General features: G+C 60.0%; 1 protein-coding gene across 2 annotated transcripts; it reads left to right on the top strand.

The window, feature by feature from the left end:
• Positions 1-10: 10 nt before the first annotated feature.
• Positions 11-19559, top strand: SSC5D (scavenger receptor cysteine rich family member with 5 domains). Of its 2 annotated transcripts, none has more exons than XM_057496570.1 (14): positions 11-720; positions 1229-1255; positions 1563-1871; positions 2042-2158; positions 2376-2477; positions 2816-3124; positions 4269-4586; positions 4778-4954; positions 6524-6841; positions 8246-8803; positions 8877-9191; positions 9314-9481; positions 15613-15777; positions 17934-19559. In XM_057496570.1, the coding sequence occupies exons 1-14, from the start codon at positions 696-698 to the stop codon at positions 19472-19474; spliced, it is 4449 nt and encodes a 1482-aa protein (XP_057352553.1). In that variant the 5' UTR covers positions 11-695; the 3' UTR covers positions 19475-19559. The 2 variants fall into 2 exon arrangements, with proteins under 2 accessions (XP_057352553.1, XP_057352552.1); XM_057496569.1 differs by having other exon boundaries at positions 8874-9191.
• The last annotated feature ends 418 nt before the right edge of the window (positions 19560-19977 follow it).

Genomic DNA, 19977 nt, shown 5'->3' with positions numbered 1-19977 from the left:
TCCCCCCCAAATCTCGACCCTTGGTCCTTCTGTCCCCCACCCCAGTTCACCATGGGGACATGGAAATTCACCCTCCCTCAGCTGGGGGCCTGGTGACTACATTCAGCCCCACCAGGGGAGCTGGGGGAATGTGTCTCCTTTCCCAATCCGGGAAGTCCTTCTTGGTATCTGGCTGCAAGCCCTCTTGCTGCTGAATGGGAGCCCCAGTTGTGCCAGGTCCCTAACCCTGGCGGCTAATTTGAATCCACCCTGGGGCCCCCCTCCCTGGGTAGACGAGAGGAGGCAGGTGGGTGGCACCCCACTCTTGCATCCTCCCCCCTCACCCACCCATCTGGTCCCTGCCCTGCAGCCCGCCGTCCCCCTGTGCGTCTCTAAGCACGGGCGTGCCTGGCCGCCCTGTGTGGGTGTTTGCAGTTAGACACCCTCCCTCCGGCTCGCCACCCCCCTCTTCCCCAGGCCTCAGCCGCTGGCCAGCCCCCTCCCCGCCCCCCTCCGGTCCCTTGCCGCCTCCTCGGCAGGCAGCCTCTCTTCCTCCTGGCAAAGCGTCCAGCCCCTGCCTGCCCCTCCCTGGGTCCAGGGCGCCTCCGGCAGGCGCTTCCCTCGCGCCCGCCCTCCGGTGGTGCGGTGGCCTTGAACACCTCCCCTCTCCTGCTTGCGTCCCCTTTCGCCCAGTCCCTGCCCTGGAATCTGCAAACATGAGGGGCTTGGCCTGCCTCCTTGGTGAGTGACCCCTTCTCCTTGGGGACTCGGGCCCCACCCTCTGACTCTGAGCTAGTCCACTTGAACCACTGAGACTTCCTTAGTGCCTGGGGAACAGGACATCTGGGTCTCCCTGCCTGAACCCCCAGGGACCCAGCCTTCTGCACCCCAGTGCAACCCACAGTGGCCCCCAGAGACCTACCTGCCCCTCACCCCAGCCCTGACTCTGTGTCAGGCCACACACCATTCGCTGTTTAGCCAGACGTCTGGGGTAGCACAGGGCCTGGCCCCCAGCCCTGACCTGAGACGTCTTGGGGCCCCGCCCGCCTATCTCAGGGACCTCAATCTTGCCTGGCCCTTGGCCTAGAGTCCTGCTTCCCAGAGGTGGGGTTTCTGGCTCAGAGGTGTGAGGAGTGTGTGTGTGTGTGTGCGTGTGCGTGTCGGGGATCCAAGACAAGGGGCCTGCGCTGGAGAAAGGACTTGCTCGGGCCCCCTCTCACTGTGTCCCATCCCACAACCTCCCTTCTAGTGGCTCTGATGGGGATCCAGGCTGTTGGTAAGTAGCCCCAAACACTCCTCTGTGGCCTTGTCCAGCTCAAACCCACCCCATGCCTGGCCTCACCCGCCCCTGGGACCCTGGCCACCACCCCATCTGTCTGTGGCCTCAGGCAAGGCTCTGTCCGGGACCACCGAGCAGCCAGCCCCCTGCTTCCTGCGGGGTTGGTGTCAGCGCCCAGGGGCCGGGGTCCCCGGCAGCACCCGGGACGGCTGGCCTGCCAGCCACGCCCTGTGGGGCGGACCCCAGCGCGCCCCTCCCCCAGCCCCAGGGGCTTGGCCTATCAGTCTTTCCTCCGTGCCCGCAGAGCGGCTGCGGCTCACCGACGGCCCCCACGGCTGCGCCGGCCGGCTGGAGGTGTGGCACGGCGGGCGCTGGGGCTCCGTGTGCGACGACGGCTGGGACCTGCGGGACGCGGCCGTGGCCTGCCGGGAGCTGGGCTGCGGGGGCGCGCTGGCCGCGCCTGGGGGCGCCTTCTTCGGGGAGGGTGTGGGGCCCGTGTGGCTGACCGAGCTGGCCTGCCGGGGCGGCGAGGGGCGGCTGAGCCTCTGCCCCCACCGCGGCTGGAAGGCTCACGTCTGCTCCCACGAGGAGGACGCTGGCGCCGTGTGCGCAGGTGAGGGGCCTCCCTCGGAGCCGACCAGGGACCCCCGTCCTCAGCCCAGCGACTCTGGGGGCCTAGACGTCCAGACACCCTGATACCCCTCCAAAGCCAAGTTTTCCTCTGCACCCGGGGGGTCCCAGCGCTGGCCTCTTGGGCGCCCCAGCTTCTGCGTTGTCCCACAGCTCAGCGCGTGGCCAGCTCCAGGGACAGGGAACCGCCTTCAGTCCTGGATGGGGACCCCTGGCCAGGGCTCGCCGGGGAGCTGAGTGCCAGCTCTGAGGAGCCCCCAGCCGTGCACGGTGAGCCCCCTCGCTCTCTTCTGCTCCGGCTGTCGCGGGGGTGGGGAGGCCGTCCGCTCTCTCAGGAGACAGACAGGTTCCCCACCCGTCTCGCTCTCCACCCGGAGGCCCCGTCGTGCTGCTCAGACCCTCAGGGGCCCTCAGGAGCTGTGGCCCGGCTGTCCGGGCGGGAGGAGGGCCGAGCAGCCCTCACCCCCTCTGCTGCCTCCTCTCCCAGCCGCTCGCCCCCAGAATGGCTCCCGGAAGAAGGGCCCCCGGCCGCCCAAGCAGCCAAAGTCCACCCGGGCCCCCATACTAACCGCCGGAGCCGCCCGCCAGGGTGAGTCCCCTGTGGGCCCCTCTGCAAGTCTGGATGGGGTGGGACCCTAGGTCGGCCCGGACCAAACTGGGGACCCACAGGTGCCCTCCTTTTAACCTGCGGCCATGGCCGGGCTCCAGTGTGGCCACATTCTGGGGGGTTCAGTCAGCCCCTGGCTCCCTGCCCCACCCCAAGTCAGGAGGCCCAGGTGCCCGCTCCCGGGACCCACGCTGCCCGCCCCTCAGATCCTGGCTCTCCCCTTAACGGACCAGCTCACAAGCAGGTCTAAGACTGCTGTCCCGGGCCTCAGTTTACCCAGATGGACACGGGGGTGTTTGAATTGCTTATCGTCCCCCCAGAGCGGCTGCGCCTGGTCTCGGGCCCCCACGGCTGCGCCGGCCGGCTGGAGGTGTGGCACGGCGGGCGCTGGGGCTCCGTGTGCGACGACGGCTGGGACCTGCGGGACGCGGCCGTCGCCTGCCGGGAGCTGGGCTGCGGGGGCGCGCTGGCCGCGCCCGGAGGGGCCCGATTTGGGCCGGGCTCGGGGCCCGTGTGGATGGATGACGTGGGGTGCGGCGGCGGAGAGCGAGCCCTGCGGGACTGTCCCCGAAGTCCCTGGGGCCGGAGCAACTGTGACCACAGCGAGGACGCCGGGCTGGTTTGCACAGGTAGCTCCCCGCCCCCGGGAGCTCTGCAGGGCTCGGCTGGTCCGTGAGGCTCTCCGGCCGCCGCGTCCTTCCTCCCGAGAGGCGCAGAGCGCAGCTGCCCCCGGGTGGGCGCTGTGGCTGCGGGGCGGTGGCTGTGCGGCCGCGGGTGCAAGTGGGAGCCTCCGGGGCCTCCGGGGGCCGAGACGCCCAGGCAGGGGCGGCGGAACCTGAAGTCAGTGCCCAGAGGAAGGGAAGCCGGTCCCCCAGTCCCTCCGAGGGCGCGGTGGGCGGAGACCCGCAGGACAGGTGGGGAGGGAGCGGCCCTCCGTGTGCCCGGGTGGGAAGCACATGGGGGCACAAAGGGGCCTCCGGAGCCCCGCTCAGGAGAGGTGAGCGGCGACTCCGGGGAGGGCCCTGCTGCTGGGGGGCCTTGAGGCCTGCGGTGAGCCCTGTTGAGGTGAGGGGCCTGGCGCCTGCACCTCCTTCCTAGCTGCCAGCAGCGCCCGGAAGGGCACCTCTCCTCCCGGGGGCCTGTCCGCCTCGCAGTGCTGTGTTCTCTCCTGGAGTGCTGACTGGGACCCCCACCTTGGGGTGGAGATGGACCCCACGTCTCCCGACGGTGACACCCTTACCCCAGACAGACCCGACAGAAATGTGTCCCCAGCCAGCAGGAGGCTGACATCTGGGTTGGTGGTTCTCGCCTGGGGGCAGCTCTCCCTCCAGCCCCCAGGGACGTCGGGCCAAGTCTGGAGACAGTTTTGTGGGTCCCATCTGTGGGTGCTGCTTGCATCTGGAAGGGGGGCCCAGGGGTGCTGCAGGCCATCCCACTGCATGCAGGATGGCCCCCACCCTGGAGAATGGCTTGTCCCCTGCTGTCAGTGGCCCTGGGACAGTGGCTGGGGAGCCAGGCTGGAGAGGTGGCAGCAGACGACAGGGCCACTGTCTTCCGCGCTGGCCGTGGGGAGGCAGAGCCGTGGGCCACCAGGCTCTGAGTGAGCGACTTCCCATCTCAGAGCCTTTTTCTCAGTTGCAAACAAGATGGTTTTCCAGCACCACCCACCCCACAACCAGCCAGTGCCCTGCCCGCCCTGGGCTCCTGCTCACGGCCCACACCTGCTTACCCACCAGTCTCCATCCCTCTGGTCTCCCCTCTCCCCATGTGCAGGCTTGGCCCCCCGGCTGCGCCTGGCCGATGGCCCCCACGGGTGTGCTGGCCGGCTGGAGGTGTGGCACGGCGGGCGCTGGGGCTCCGTGTGTGATGATGGTTGGGACCTGCGGGACGCGGCCGTGGCCTGCCGGGAGCTGGGCTGCGGGGGTGCGCTGGCTGCCCCTGGGGGCGCCTTCTTTGGGGAGGGGGCCGGACCCATCCTCCTGGATGACCTTCGCTGTCGGGGAAACGAGACCACCTTGCGATTCTGCCCCTCACGGCCCTGGGGCCAGCACGACTGTCACCACCGGGAGGACGCTGGTGCCGTGTGCGACGGTGAGGGGCTGGGGACAGGCATGCAGGTGGGGGGTCCTGTGTGGCTTCCTGATGCATACCCCACACGCCTGCCCTCCCTCCGTCCCCGCTGTCCCCTTGCCTGACCAGCCCCTCATCCCTGAAACCTTGGCCTGCGTCGGGGCCCTGGGACGGAGGGTGTGGGGTGCTGACTGCCTCTTTCCCTTCCCCAGGCATGCCCCTCGGGTATGTCCCTCCCACGGCCCCAGCGGTGGACAGTGACAGCTCCCTGCCCAGGGAGGCATCATCCCAGGCCGCGGCCCCCACGGTGAGCCCGACCCCGCAGACCGCAGATGGCCCGCTTCCCCCCACCTCCCCTGTGGCCCCTCGGGAGCTGGGACCAGAAGCGGGTGAGTGTGCTCTGCTCCCCAAGGAAGCAGGCCCCAGCTGCTGTTCCCTGTCCCCAGCCAGCCCCCAGGGCCCTTGTTCCCTGCCCACGCTGTCTCCTTGGGGACAGGGAGAAGGGTGGCATCGGGGAGCTCAGAGCCGGCACCTGGCAGGGCCTCTGCTGGTGCAAGCTCGGCTGTCTTGAGGCTCATAACGGTTCTTGAAGGCTGACTCCTCCTCGCATATACTGAAGGGACTGGACCCATGATGGCTGTCATTTTAGAAAACAGGCTGTTATTATTCAGTGAGGGGAGGCCAGCAGGCCAGGGTATGGCGGCCCTTGATTTGTCACAGTTCCCGAGAAGAAGGGTGCACCTCACCTCGCTGGGCCCCTGGGGCAGCCCCAGGGTCAGTCTGGAGGCAGAGGGAGGGGAAATGTGGGCCGGGGCCTGGACTGTGGGGTCCCTGGGAAGGACGGGCAAGGTGGGGCAAGCAGGCTGAGGGTCACTGGTTTGAACCATCTCAGTGGGCTCTGGGGTGAGGGGGCTGCTCCTGGGCATCCGGCACCCACCCTGGGCTGGTGAGGGCCGCGTGAGGGGCCCACGGGGGATGCGGGTGTGAGCTCTGCTTTGGCTGGCTTGCTTGTCAGAGGCGTGCTCCCAGAGGCTCCTGTCCCTGGGGGGCGCTAGCCTGGGAAGGGTGGGCGCTCCAGGGTCAGCACAGCCCCGACATGTCAGAGCATCAGGAGTACAGAACACTAGTCCATGATTATTCTGCTCCCCAAAGAAATGGGGCATGATTGCTGAAGCTGTCCCCGCAGGGCTGGCAGAGGCTGGGAAAGGTGGGAGCCTGTTCTCCGCTGGAGGCCGCTTTCCCTTTACTGGTGCAGGTGTGCCAGGGCTGTGCCACGTACCCATGTCCTCAGTGGTCACGCCCACAGCTCCCCCTGCCATGGGTGGTCAGGCTCCACCCCCAGGCCCTCAGAGGCCACACCCCCAGCCACCATCCTCCCTGAGTCTGACTCGGGGGACCTTGTGTCAGTGGCATCGCACGCTAGCTGTCGCTTGGGGACTGGCTCGTGTCCCTGAGCTCAATGCTGTCCCCTTCATCCGTGTGGCAGTATGGGGTGTGTCAGAACCTCCATCCTTTTCAAGGCTGAATAATACTTCATCTCCCGTGCAAACCTCATTTTGCGTGTCCCTTCACCCGCCCATGGACAGGCAGGCAGGCTGTTTCCATCCTTCGGCTGCTGCTCTGAACACTGGTGTCCAAGGATCTGTTTGAACACCTGTTTTCACTTTATTTTGGGAATATCCCCAGGAGTGGAATTTCTGGATCATACAGTAATTCTATGCCTAGCTTTTCGAGGAACCACCCGACTGGGCCTGACCCTGTCCCCAGTGCCTGGGGTGGACGACACCTCCTCACCAGTCCAGTCTGTGCTGGCGTCCGGGGTGGGAGGAGGGATGCGTTTGGGAAGCCCCAGTGGCCAGACGGGTGGATGCACGGAGGAGAGGTGGGGAAGGTGGAGGAAGGCTCAGGGCCAGACGGCTTCCCCGACGCTCTAATTCCCCTGGTCTCTTCCATCCCAGGGGCCCCCCAGCTGCGCCTGGTGGCCGGGCCCAGCGGGTGCTCAGGCCGGCTGGAGGTGTGGCACGGCGGGCGCTGGGGGACAGTGTGTGACGACAACTGGGACCTGCGGGACTCGGCCGTGGTCTGCCGGGAGCTGGGCTGCGGGGCGCCTCAGCAGCCAGACCCTGCGGCTGGCCGCTTCGGCTGGGGCGCTGGCCCTATCTGGCTGGACGACGTGGGGTGCATGGGGTCTGAGGCTTCGCTCTCCGACTGCCCTGCCGCTCCCTGGGGGAAGCACAACTGTGCTCACAATGAGGACGTTGGCATCACCTGCACTGGTAAGCAGGCTCTAGCGGTCCACTGGATCTGGGAGGGCTTCCTGGAGGAGGGAGCGGGAACCAGCATCTGCATGACATCTGCTGAGCCCCCGGCTCTAAAGCCCAGCCCTGCGCTGGCTGTTGTCGCACATGAGACTGAATTCACACCCCATGGTAAATCCAGGGATGTAATGCCTGTGTGACTGAAGAAGATGCCGGGCACAGAGAGGGAAGTGACTTGCCTAAGGTCACATGGCAGCTGAGTGTCAGAACTGGGATTCTTTCCCTTCCTCCTCTTCCCAAGAATCAAGAAAGCCTCCCACACAGAGGGGAGCCTTATCCTCCCCAGGAGGAAGGAAGTGGATATAGGGATGCTGGGAGACGGAGAGAGGCCAAAGCGAGGGCCGGCCCAGTTGTGTCTGTCGTTCATGAGCCACATTTACTGAGTGCCAGACACGGAGCTGTGCCAGGCTCACGTGGCAATGAACCTGGCCTTCCAAAGGCTCACGGCTCACGGAGAGGGGGGACCCCCCAACAGGTTGTTGCTGGCCTGTGTAACACTGTATGATTTGGGAGGTCCCCAAAACCACCCTCAGCTTCTATACTTTTATGAGAAGGACTCACAACAAACCAGAAAAGTCGTCCTACTCAGGATTATGGTTTATTGCAGTGAAAGGACACAGATAAAAATCAGCAGAGGAAAGAGGTGCAGCAATGATGTGTGATGAGCCACGTGAGGTGCTGCCAGCCAGGGAGGCGTGGTCATGAGATGCGGCTGGCTGCCTCCCGGCTGTCCATACGTCACACTGTTGCACTATCTGGGTGGTGCTGGGGGCCCCCTGGGAAACACGCCCGTCAGGCAGGGCTTCCCAAGGGCTTAGAGATCAGCCCCGGGCGCTGGGGGCAAGGTGGACCCTTTCTGCATAGGTGCTGCTCAGACATACATGAGGGAAAGCGCTGGCCCAAGGACGCTCCCCCATTCCGCCTGAAGCTGAGGCCTGTCCCCTTCCCCTCTCCTCCTGAGGGCCACGGGAGCCACACAGGGTTTAAGCTGGGGGTGACCTGTCAGACCTGGTGCCTTTCTGACAGGTGGTGAGTGCTGGACTGGGAGTAAGGGGGGACCCCCAGGAGGTGCAGGAGGTAAGGGTGCAGCCGGGGAGCTGGAGAGGACAGGTCGGGCTTGAGAGGGGCGAGGGGTCCGTCTCATCATGACTCTAAGTGCCAAGGCTGCCGGATGGTGTTGGGTTTGGCTGGCAAAGCGTCCCCAGGCTCTGGCGTAGTGCTTGGGTCCAGCAGATGCTCAGTGCGTGTTTGTGCCATGAATGAATGGGACATGATGGGGCATGCGAGAGAGGAGGGGCCTGGATGCACGTCATTGTATCACCGCATCTGCCATCTTCCCTGTCCTCCCCTCCCTCTTCCCAGGGACCCCTGGCCTGGACCCCATCTCAGACCCCTTCAGTTGGAGCTGGACCCCTGGCCTGGGTAGAAGTCCTGCTGCCTGGCTCCCAGGGGAGCTGGCCACCAAGCCCTCTGAAAGGCTGACCCCCGGTGTTTCTGGGAAAACCACTACCAAGGCCCCAGGGAAAACGCCCAAGACGGCCAGGAAGTGGGTGACCAAAACCACTAAGAAGCCGGCCACTCAGTCCCCAGCGACGCCCACCACCAAACACTCCAGGGGCCCAGGCACCCAGAGTCCCCTGAGACCGACCTCAAGGACCACCACAGCCCTGACCACGGAGGCCCCCCACAGGCCGACATTACACCCCACTGCAACTCAGACTCCGCGGGCCCCCCAAGAACGGACCTCTAAGACTGTGACCACCCTAACCATCCTAGGCCCCCGAGAAATGACCTCTGAGGCCACCATGAAGCGAATCCCTCTGGCCTCCACAGAGCCCTCTGAGATCCCAGCAGAAGGCTCTCCACAGCCTGACAGTGACCTGGCCCCTTCCCCCAATGGGAGCACCGCTGGGGGACCAGGTGAGTGGAGGGATGGTGAAGGGGAAAGCTGACCCCTCCTGACCCCTCCTGACCTGGAGCCTTCCACCAGCAGGCCCATTCCGGGTTCGTCTGGCTGATGGGCCCAACCGGTGTGCCGGCCGGCTGGAAGTGTGGTATGCTGGACGCTGGGGGACAGTGTGTGATGACAACTGGGACCTGCGAGATGGCACCGTGGCTTGCTGGGAGCTGGGCTGCGGAAAGGTCCGGCCTCGTGTGGGAAAGACCCACTACGGCCCTGGGGCTGGGCCCATCTGGCTGGATGACGTGAGCTGCAAGGGGAGTGAGGCCTCCCTGAGCGACTGCCCTGCCAGGGCGTGGGGGCAGCACAATTGTGACCATGAAGAGGATGTGGGGCTCACCTGCACAGGTACCTGGGACAGTGGGGTGGGGGCACCCAGAGTTGCTCTAGATTACAGAAGGAGCATTGGGAGCAGCCATAATGACCTCTGAGATGGGGCGGGCTCCACCCTTGCCCACCTTTCCCCCAAGGCCTTGCTGACGAGGAGGATTACCCGCCCTGGACCTGGGACCCCACCTCGGGAGAGGACCTGGCCAAGGGGACCACAGCTGCAGGGATGCCTGGACACATGCTCTCCTGGGGCACCACCAAGAGCCCAGGACCCCCCTCCCCAGCACCACGGCACCTTCCTGGCACAGGTGAGGGGCACCGCATTGGGGGGGATCCTCCATAATCCTCTGCACACCTCCTCCCTGCAGGGCTTCCCGAAAGAGCCTTCTAAACAAGCGGGCCTGGGCCTTGGAGACCCAGGCAGGGTTCTCTGGGCTCCCGGGACCCTCAGAACCTTTCCTCCTTGGGCTCCAGAGCCTGGAGAATGAGACCCCTGGGAATCAGACCAGGCTCAGCAAAGCCTGAGCCCACAATCCTTCCGCCAACTGGCTGAGGCCTCCAGAATTGCGGTGAGAACAGGAGGCTGTGCCCCCCAGGCCCCACTGGCTGAGGCCCACCCTGTCACCACGGGGTCATCCCCCCACCCAGCCCCCTCTACCCCTCCCTCGCAGCTCACGCCTGGCCCGGGTGGGGCTGGACCCGGAATCTCTCCCTGGCCCGTCTGTCCTGGACCGGCCCCAGGCCACCCGGCCCTTGCACCACCTGCCCTGTTCTCTCTCCACGCCCCTCTTGGCTCCCTGTGGCCCAGGCACAAGCCTGCCTGTCGCAGTCACCTCTTCACGTTCTTTCCGACGTCCCGATGCTGCCTTTGTCTCCCCGCCCCCTTCTGCCTGTCCCCTTGCGAGGGACTCGCCCTTCTGTGCCCCCTGGGGAACCCCGCGTGCCCTTTCCCGCCTTTTTTCGCTCAGCACGCACGCGCACTCTGCGGTCCTGGGCGAGGGGCGGGGCGGAGGGTAGGGCAGGTTCCGTCGGGCTCGCCTCCCGTGACGTCACATCGCAGGCGCGCTGAGCCTTCCGATTGGCCGGCTGGCCCATTCCGCAGTGGTAAAAGCCGGGGAACCCTGCGGTCTTCAGGCAGCGGCGGGACTCAGAGCGTGTCTTGGCATCCGGAGGTGGGGCAGTAGGAACGGGCATCGGGGGCGCCGTGATCGGGTGGAGGCCCCGGGTGTGAGGAGGCCCCGTCCATCCCAGAGGTGGTGTCCGCCGGCGTGGACCGGATTCCGGGGCCTTTGTTCCCCTCGGCCCGACGCGCCCCCTTGTGGCGGAGACGGCCGGCGCGGTGCCGGCAGGCCCGCCCCCGGGGAGTCCCTGCCGGTGGGGGCTCTCCCGTGCACAACCTCAACCGTGGGAAGACGTGGCGGGAGGGGCGGCGTGGGGTGGGAGAAAGGACGGGCGGGAATTCCTAGCCTCATTAGCAAGGTGACCTTGAGAAAAGCAGCTCTGCCTCTTGGAGCGTCAGTTTCTTCCACTGAAAACAGCGCTCCGGGGTTCCTGGAAAGACGCGAGGTGCTCCCCCTCTGTGCTAGGCATGCGTGATTCCAGCTGGGTAATGTCCTGTTGTTACGCCCCCGTTTCAGGTGGGGAAAAAAAATGAGGCTCAGAAGTTAAACTGCAACTCAGGAGCCGCGACTGAAATCCATTATAAACGATTTAGCGCACATTTTGCTCACTGGATTGGGAAAGATGACTGCATTACTGAACTAACTCCAAGCGTGAGTTCTGGAATCCAGCTCCCTGGGTCCAGCTGTGGCTCCAGGGGGATTAGAGCTAGTGACCCCAGGTCCTCGTCCAGTGAGCAAAATGTTTGTGAAATCGTTTAAAACCTCAAACCATTGATTGTTGGCGTTATTTATTGTAAATGAACAACAGCTGCAGCATCCTGCCACAGAGTGATTATTTCTAGTAGAGCAATCAGAAGAAACCTCCCAGAGGAGGTGTCCCAGCAGACGCCAGGAGGAAGGGATTCCTACAGGAGCAAAGGCTGGAGTTAAGACGATCACATCTCCAGTTCAGGGCATTGTCATCTCTGCCAGATAGTGAGCTCTGTCACTTGCTTAACTGTTCCTACTGCTGCCAGAACAAATCACGACACATTTAGTGGCTTAAAAACAACACAAACTTATTACTGGACAGTTCTTTAGGTCCAAAGTCCAACGGGTCTTACAGCGCCAGAATCAAGGTGTGAGCAGGGCTGTGTTCCCTCTGGAGCTGCAGGGGGAATCTGCTCCCGTGACTTTTCCGAGGAGGGCCCCTGCCTCTCTCGGCTTCCGGGCTGTTCCCACATCCTCAAAGCCAGCACTGTTGTAGCTCTGACCTTTCTGTCCTCACATCCTTCTCTGTTACTACAACTGGGAAGGGTTCTCTTAATTCTAAGAATTTGTGTGATTAAAGTGGAGAGACTTGGACTACTACAGGATACTCTCTTCACCTCAAGATCAGGACACATCTTTAATCACATCCACAGAATCCCTTTTGCTACATAAGGTTCTGGGGACTAGGGCCTGGTCATCTCTGGAGGAGAATTATTCTTTCGACCACTGGCTCTGTGTTGTAGAGGCTTTTTACATATTAATGAATGAATGAATGAGACTACAGTGCAAGTCTAGAAAGAGTGTACAGGAGATGAAGCTGGAGGCTTATGAAGTTCGAATTTCCACGTTCCAGTTCATTGGAGCAGCGTTTCTTGAGGCTTCCTGGATGATGGAATTCGGAATTTGTGTGGCAGGTGCAAGTACTAACCCTTGGGAGCATAGTGGTGAGCAGAGCAAGGGGTGGGATAAGGGAGGCTGAGCTGCAATTAAAAATAGGGTGATCAAGAGATGCCTTTCTAAGAAAATGTCATTTAAGTGACGACCTCAAAGGGGAGAGGGAGAGAACTACTCAGCTGTCTGGTTGGAGAGTGTTCCTTATGGATGGAACAGCACATGCAAAGTCCTGAGGTGGGGATGTGCTTAGCTGGTGGAAGAAACCGCAGTGAGGGCTGAAGTGGGGAGGTTGATGGGGACAAGGGCAGGAGATGAGGGCTGCAGTCCATTGTAAAGATGTTGGCTGTGATGGGGAGCTTGAAGGGAGCTGAAGGAGCATTTGAGGGGAGCTGCGCGTGCAAAGGCCCTGTGATGGGACCTTGGGAGAACATCAAGGATAGCAGTGTGGCTGGACTGGAGTGCCCCAGGCATGGGGAGAGCAATGGATGGCGAGGCCAGTCTGGGTTTTATTCTCTGTGCGATGAGAAGCCCTTGGCAGAGCGTCATAAGCTAGGAAGGACATGGTCACACCTGCATTTCCCAGGCAGGTGCTCAGGATACCGCATGGGGAATGGATGTGGGAGCAATAGTGTAGGGAGACCAGAGGCCATGGAGAGGGTACAGTGGCTTCCATCAGGGTGGCAGCAGAGACAGATTCTGCATATATCTAGTTCCTATGGGACTTAAGCTGATTTGTTGGGTTGGGGGTGAGGCCGGGAGACAGGGGATGGGGACCTGCCTTTTACTGGATTAGGGAGCAGCGTGGGGTGGGCACACAAGATCCAGAGCAGGAATGTTAGGAGCTCCATTAGTGATATGTTTGACATACCCAAGTGGAGACATTAGACATGCAATCCTGGAGCTCCAAGCACGCCTGGGCTGCAGCTATCAATTGACAGGATTGAATTTGAAGCTGTGGGAATGGATGAGGCTCTGCAGATAGAGAGCTGTGTCTAATGGGGTTCCCACACCCACCTGGGAAGGTGGGATGATTCACGGATTTGGGGTAACACCGCACAGTATGGCTGCATGAAGCCTTGCAGAGGGGAGGGGAGTCCAGGATCGCATGCAAGATTAAACTTAGAGGTTGGATGATAATAACAGTTAAATAGCTAATGTTTGTTGACTACTCTCCATGTGCCAGGTATACTCTTCGTGAATCACCTGGCTTAACTCACTTCCTCCCTTGGAGCCTTAGGAGACCAGCACTGTTGTCACACCCATTTCACAGATAAGGACCCTGAGATACAGAGAGGTCAGGGCAGCAAAGGGCAGAGCTTGGATCGAAACTCCAGGATTCACCCTCAACCATTCCAGCCACTGAGCCTGGGAAGGAGCATGACAGAATTAGCTCTGAAGAACCCATCCAGCTTAGAGCAGGGCATGACCTCGTCTGGGGGAGAGGGGAGTGGCCTTTGAGTCAGGCCCTGAAGGATGAGTAACCACTCACCAGGGAAGGAGTGAGGTAAGCCCCCTCTCTGTACAGAGGGAATGAGTTCCCGGCTGAGAACCAGGTGGACCTGCCTGGCTCTGAAGCCTAAAGCTGCTCCTTGGCTGTGTGACCTTGGGAAAGTTCTTTGCCCTCTCTGGCCTCCACGTGGTCATCCATAGTGAAACTGCAGCTTCCTCATGCACCCTCTCCCCATCGGACTGCCAAAAAGTAAAGCGTCTGATGTGGGGTAAAGGGGGGTGTAGGAGGCAGGAAGTGTGCCTAGGTGGACGCAGTTTGGCAGCGTCTAGGGAGAGCGTCTGCCTTCCACACTGGCAACTCCACAAACAGGTGTCGAGGAATCCTTGCTCGTGAGCCCAAGGACACAGGTACAGGGTGTTCATTGCAGCCATGTTTGTAACAGCAGCACATTGGCCACCTCACAGACGAACAGATGAGTCAACGGTTGTATTTTCATACAACAGGATAATACACAAAGGTTAAAAAGAAGGAACTAGAGCGGCACATATTTAATTCAAAGGAAAGCTTGTCACATGCCAGGCCCTGTGACTCGGTGGAGTAGATGCCATCCGGATACCCATCTTGCAGGTGAGGAAAGAGCCATGGAGACGGCTAAGTGACTTGCTCACCCAGCCAGGAAGAGGCACAGCCAGAAAGGGAGCTGAGAAGGGATGTATATGGTGTCTGTGGATATGCGCATGGTCTTAAACTAGCCGCAGAAAGCTGGATTGTGGAGAAACAACAGGGCAGCAGAGCACACGACGTGCGTAGCCGAGGCGTGAGGGCAGGCTTGGGGATGAGGAGCTGGATTTCAGGCAGCTGCTCATCTGATGAAGAAAAGGGATGTGATTGGGGCTCGCAGGAGCTGCACTGCAACGCCGCTGCTTTAAAAAAAGGTACATTTTAATGACAAAATGGAGTTGATCACACACTAATGGGCCACGAGCATGTGGCCGTACCTCAGCGCATTTCAGGTGCACAGAGCCCCGAGGACTATGCCTGCAGCTGGTAGGAAGGAAGGCAGCTTCCGTCGGAGGTCTGGGTGGAGTCCTCCTAAACCCAGAGCTGGGAAAGAAACCTTTAGTGAGTCACTGCTAATGAGTTCTTCCCATAAACTTTTTTCCATCTTTTAGTTTTTAATTAATAGCACTGCTAATGGCTTTTAAAATTCCTAATGAGTGTGGCCATCAGGTAGGATTTCCCAGTTATCCTCTTCGGGGATTTTACTGGTAATGCAGGAGGAGAAAGGCATTTAATCAAGAACAGTTAGTCATCTGGGGGCATGGCTGAGGTGCCCACAGTGCCGGGCATCAGAGAGGAGACTGAGCAAGGGATTTCTGCAGTGGGGCAGCCAGCCACTGACGGCAAGGCCACCGCGACAAGCATGCCTGGTGCTTCAGACCCTGGCCTTTTTCTTGCTTTCGTGTGCGCGGTGGGGAAATGTCTTTACAGGCTCGCTTGGGTAGAAAAGAAAGGGGAAGGGATTTTGGCGGGATCAGCCTGGGCACAGGCTTAACCGTGGGTAAGGTAGATGGGATGCCTCAGGGTCGGAAGGAGGCGTGGTAAGAGATGCTGCTAGGTAGGGGGCCGGGGCCACTCAAGAGGGAAGGTGGGGAGCGTGGACTCCCCCGGTCCCACAGCCTGCTGAACATGCTAACAACCACTGAATTGTGTGCTTTAGGTGAATTGGAAGGAATGTGAATTGTCTCAACGAAGCTATGGTTACAATGGTGTTTTATATCAGCCAGTCTAGAAGGCTGAATTAATCTTCCTATTCTCCCCACATAAAATGATATATGTATGCACTGATGTGTATATATGTTGTAAATGTGTATGTTACCTAAAATTGTCAGGTAGAGATTATCCCAGTGTATTCAGCCAGAAAATGGGGAAAATATCATAGAAATGTTCGAGGTAGTTAATTAATAAATATATTATAGGTTTGTTTGTTTTCTGGAGAAAAATGATAAGCATGGGCAGGAAACTGAAATAATAATGGTCCTTGTTTGATAAGCTAGTTTAGTTCTAGTTTCTGTTCTTGCTAGCTGAGAGCATCCCGACTGAATGCCTGTGAGGTCATGGAGGAGACTGAGGTGCTGGTTCAGGGGGGCCAGAGCTGGGCCCCACAGCAGCGGAGGGTCAGAATCAAGGGAAGAGAGAACTCAGTTCTCCCCGTATCTCCCAGGTGATGAGGATGGCCAGGAGCCTCCCTGGACATCAGACACGCCTTCCAGAGGGACCCTGGCCCAGAGGACCCCCACCGCAGGCATAGCTGGACCCACTCTTACCACTGGCAGCACCAGGAGCCCAGGCCATCCCTCGCCGGTTCCAAGGGTCCGTGGGGACACAGGTGAGGCATGTGGCTGGGGCAAGGGTGTAGAGACGGACTCCCATTTCCCCAGTGGTAACCCAATTCTGACTACAGAGGGACCCAGCAGAAATGCATCCTTAAACAAGGGATTATTATCTACATCAGTGGTCCTCAACTGGGGGTGACTGGCAATGTCTGAAGACATTTCAGATTGTCACGACTGGGAGCAGGGAGACTACTGGCCCCTATGGGGATGATGTACATCCTCCATGGCACAGGACAGCCTCCCCAACAGTGAATGTTCCAGCCCCACGTGTGGGCATTTCAACAGTGCCCAGGCTGAGGACCCCTAACCCATACTGAGCAAGTCCCTCTGACAGATGAGTAAGAAAATGTGATGGGAAACCCTACGAGAGAGTGGGTACAAGTTACGAAAAGGCAATTCATAGAAGGGGGGCCCCACGAACTGACGCAGCTGCACAGAAATGTTCACACTAATAAGGAATCAGAAAATTCTAATTAAAGTGATGACAAGCATGGAAAATAATCTGGAAGGTACTTGATACCAAGCGTGGGTGAGGATGCAGGGAGATGGGCATACTCGCTGGACATAGCTGTGCGAGAAAACCAATCTAGCTGTATTTAGTGAAATTAAGCATGATTTTACCTTATGACGTAGCAATCCCGCGCCTAGATAGAGATTCCAGAGATGTTCATGCACAGGCTTATATGGGGACACATATGAGGATGGCCTTTGGAACACTGTGGTATCAGGGATTTGGACACAAGTGTTCAACTAGAGAGTTACAAATAAGAGAAGTACGACGGGTGCATGTGGTGGAATGCTGTGCAATAGCTGAAACAATCATGAGCTGCATACACAGCAATGTGGAGAGGTATGAACGACATAGTTTTGAGGGAAAAAGGAGACTTTCATTAACTTGCAAAAACTAAAATGCAAACACAAAAATACACATACCCTTATATCTTAATATATATACATATATTCATTCTGTCTTGTATAGGGGCACACCTATGTTTCAGGACATATGTCAAATACATTAGTGGAGGTCCCTTTAGGAGAAGGTGAGGGGGATGGAGGTCGGCGATAAAGAGAACAAAAAATAACACAAGTGGACATTGCAGGGACAGCTAAAGAAGACGTGTGGAGGAGTATGATTAGTTTACTGCACCTTGGGTCTGAAGAATTACAAATCGATAACACTCTGAAAGGCAGCCTGGCTGGAGGCCAAGCCCTTTGCTTAACCGCTTCTCCAACGCGGCAAGCATGGAGGGGAAAGGGTAGCACCTCAAGTCCCACAGAACAGGTGGAATTCTCTAGAGCAGCTACCAACACAGGTGGCTATTTAAATTTAAACAAATCAAAAATGAAACATTCAGTTCCTTCCTCGTGTTAAGTGCTCAGTAGCGACGTGACCAGTGGCCACCATACTGGACAGTACAGAACATTCCGGTCACTGAGAAAAAGTGATATTTAATGGCCTGGACTCTGAATGCAGAGGATGTGGGTTCAGATCTTATCCCTGCCACTTGCGAACTGTTGTGCGAGCTCAGGCAAGAGGCCTGTTCTCTTGGCATGATTTCCCTGATCTGTAAAAAGGAATGAAATCCACACTTAACCCGGAGGCAGGGCCAGGAAAAGGGCGGGGCTTCTCTCTATTCGGGCCCCAAATTGAAGGGGGCGCCAAAACAGCCAGTAATGAAGATTAATATCTTGATACAAGTTTTAAAAATAAAAATGTGAAAAAAACCCCACAATGGACTGAATATCAAGATTTTAACCAAAGGCAGGACCCCACCGGACCCAATTCTGACCCTGTCCGACCCTGTCTTGGGTTAAAATTTTGACCTTTTGTGACTCGATTTTTTGCATTAATTTTGCTAAAAAATGTGGCATAGAAATGCTTAGCGTGATTATCCTTCCGAAGCTTCCTGCACCTCTGGCTTCTCCCACCCCCTCCATCGCAATGAGACCCCAAGTCCCCCTCCTGCATCCCCGGCCCGCCCTCAGCGGAGGACGCCAGGTGGCGCCTGGAGACACCCGAGGAGGCGGGGCACCTGGGCGGGGCGAAGCCTGCCAGCGACGCGTGACGTCACGAGGCCCTGCGCCCTCCCATTGGTCGCGGGGCTCCGCGGGCGGGCGGGGCCGATGACCTCCCGCGGTCTCTCCTCAGGTTCCGCCCGGAGGCAGTGGCCGGAGCGCAGGCCGCGGCCCACAACCGTCAGGACGGCGCCCCACGCCCGGGCCCCAGCGCCCTCCGCCTCGCCGGCGCATCCGGAACCTCCGCCGACCTCCGACTCCGCGCCGCGGCTGGTGCCCGACACAGCTTCGACGCGGGAGGTGGCCTCCGACCCTCCTGACACTCTGCCGCCCAGCCCGGCCCAGGCCTCCTGGGTGAACTCTGACCTCACCTCCGCGACCCCCGGCCCCACGCTGTCCACCTCTGACGCAGCCCCGGTTCCAGCGCTGACCTCTGGGCTCCCGCCCACCGCGCCCCCGACCGTGCCCAAAGAACTGACCTCTGAACCTTCTGCACCAGTGGCGGTGACCCAGGTGTCCCCTACCTCAAAACTGACCCCAGAGCCTGGCGCCATCCCCTTGGACTCAACACCACACCCCAACGCAGGCCCAGAACCTTCTGGCTCCCCAGGCCCCTCCACAAGCCCTCACGCCACTGTCACCCGTCCCTCCACCACCACTGCTCACCCCACCACGGCCCCGCACTCGATCACCACTACTCACTCGACCCCTACCACTAATCCCGCCATGACCTCTCACCTCACCATGACCCCTCACCCCACCACCCCTGGTCACCCCACCACCGCTGGTCACCCCACCGCTGCTGGTCACCCCACCACCCCTGGTCACCCCACCACCGCTGGTCACCCCACCACGACCCCTCACCCCGCCACCACTGGTCACCCCGCCACAACCCCTCACCCTGCCACGACTCCTCACCCCATGACTCAAGACCCCACCCCAACCCCGATGACCACTATCAAGTCAGTTCAGACTTCCTTAGGAACAGAACTTCCCTCTCCCACTCCAGCCCCAAAGGTCAAGCCCAGCCTGGACCCCTGGTTGACCTCATGGGGAGTTGGGGCTGACCCTCATCTCCCTACATCCCCAGTGTTGAGCCCAGAGCCCTCTCCAGCCTCAGGGTCCAGCCCCTACGGGCCCTCTCCAGCCCCAGGCACAGACACACCACCCACTGAAGACCTAACACCACCCGGAAGCCAGAGCCCCAAAGTCACCCGTCCACCAACTCAGACCCCACACTCAGCCTCTGATCCCACTGTGACCCCAGGTCTCCACCTCTCCCCTACGGGCCACCCCTTGGCTCAGCCTCCTCCTGACCACCTCACCATGGAGCCGACTCCTGGCCAGAGCTCAGGCCTCCTTGGTCCATGTGTGTCCCCAATGCCACCTGTAAAGGTCATGGCCTGTGAGCCGCCTGCCTTGGTAGAGCTGGTGGCTGCTGTGAGGGACGTGGGTGGCCAGCTGCAGAGGCTGATCCAGGCCCTGGAGCGGGACCAGCAGCAGCGCCAAGCCCTGGAACTGGGGCTGGCCAGGCTGGTGGAGGCTGCCCAGGGTCTGGGGCAGCTGGGTGAGGTTGTGAAGAGACTGGCCGAGGTGGCCTGGCCCCCCACCACATCTGCACCAACCACTACCACCCCAGAGGAGGAAGAGAGGCCTCTGAGGGGAGACGTGTGACCCTATCTGGGATTTGAGGGGCTAAGACACTCCCAACCAAAAGAAGACCATCTTGTATCTAATTAAACACAAGATGTGAATGACATTTCTGAGGCCCGGGGAACGCTGGAGAGACGGAATTGCAAGACCGACCTTGACTTGTGAACACCAGGTACCGTGCGCGGAGGTGAGGGGGATGATGTTGGTAACGGGTGGTGGTCATGCTGGCCATGGTGATTATTACAGTGAGAACAGTGATGGTGGCGAGCATGATGGTGAGGATGGCAGTGAAAGGATCGTGGTGACGGCGGTGGCTGTGGCGGAGATGATCAAGGTGGCAATGATGAAGCCCCATGAGAGCAGAAATCTTCGTTTTGTTTATGTGTATATGCCCAGCTTTAAAGTGGAGCCTGACACACAGTGCACACGCCATGAACCTCTCTCAAATGAACAGGTGTGTGATAATAATAATCACTAATACTTGCTGTATACTTCCTTTGGGTCAGGCTGTTGGAAGGGCTTTG

The sequence above is a fragment of the Manis pentadactyla genome, assembly GCF_030020395.1.
Source record: "Manis pentadactyla isolate mManPen7 chromosome 15 unlocalized genomic scaffold, mManPen7.hap1 SUPER_15_unloc_1, whole genome shotgun sequence".
Taxonomy (NCBI): domain Eukaryota; kingdom Metazoa; phylum Chordata; class Mammalia; order Pholidota; family Manidae; genus Manis; species Manis pentadactyla.
Note: the sequence above shows the minus strand (reverse complement) of the source record. Positions and strands in the feature narration are given on the sequence as shown.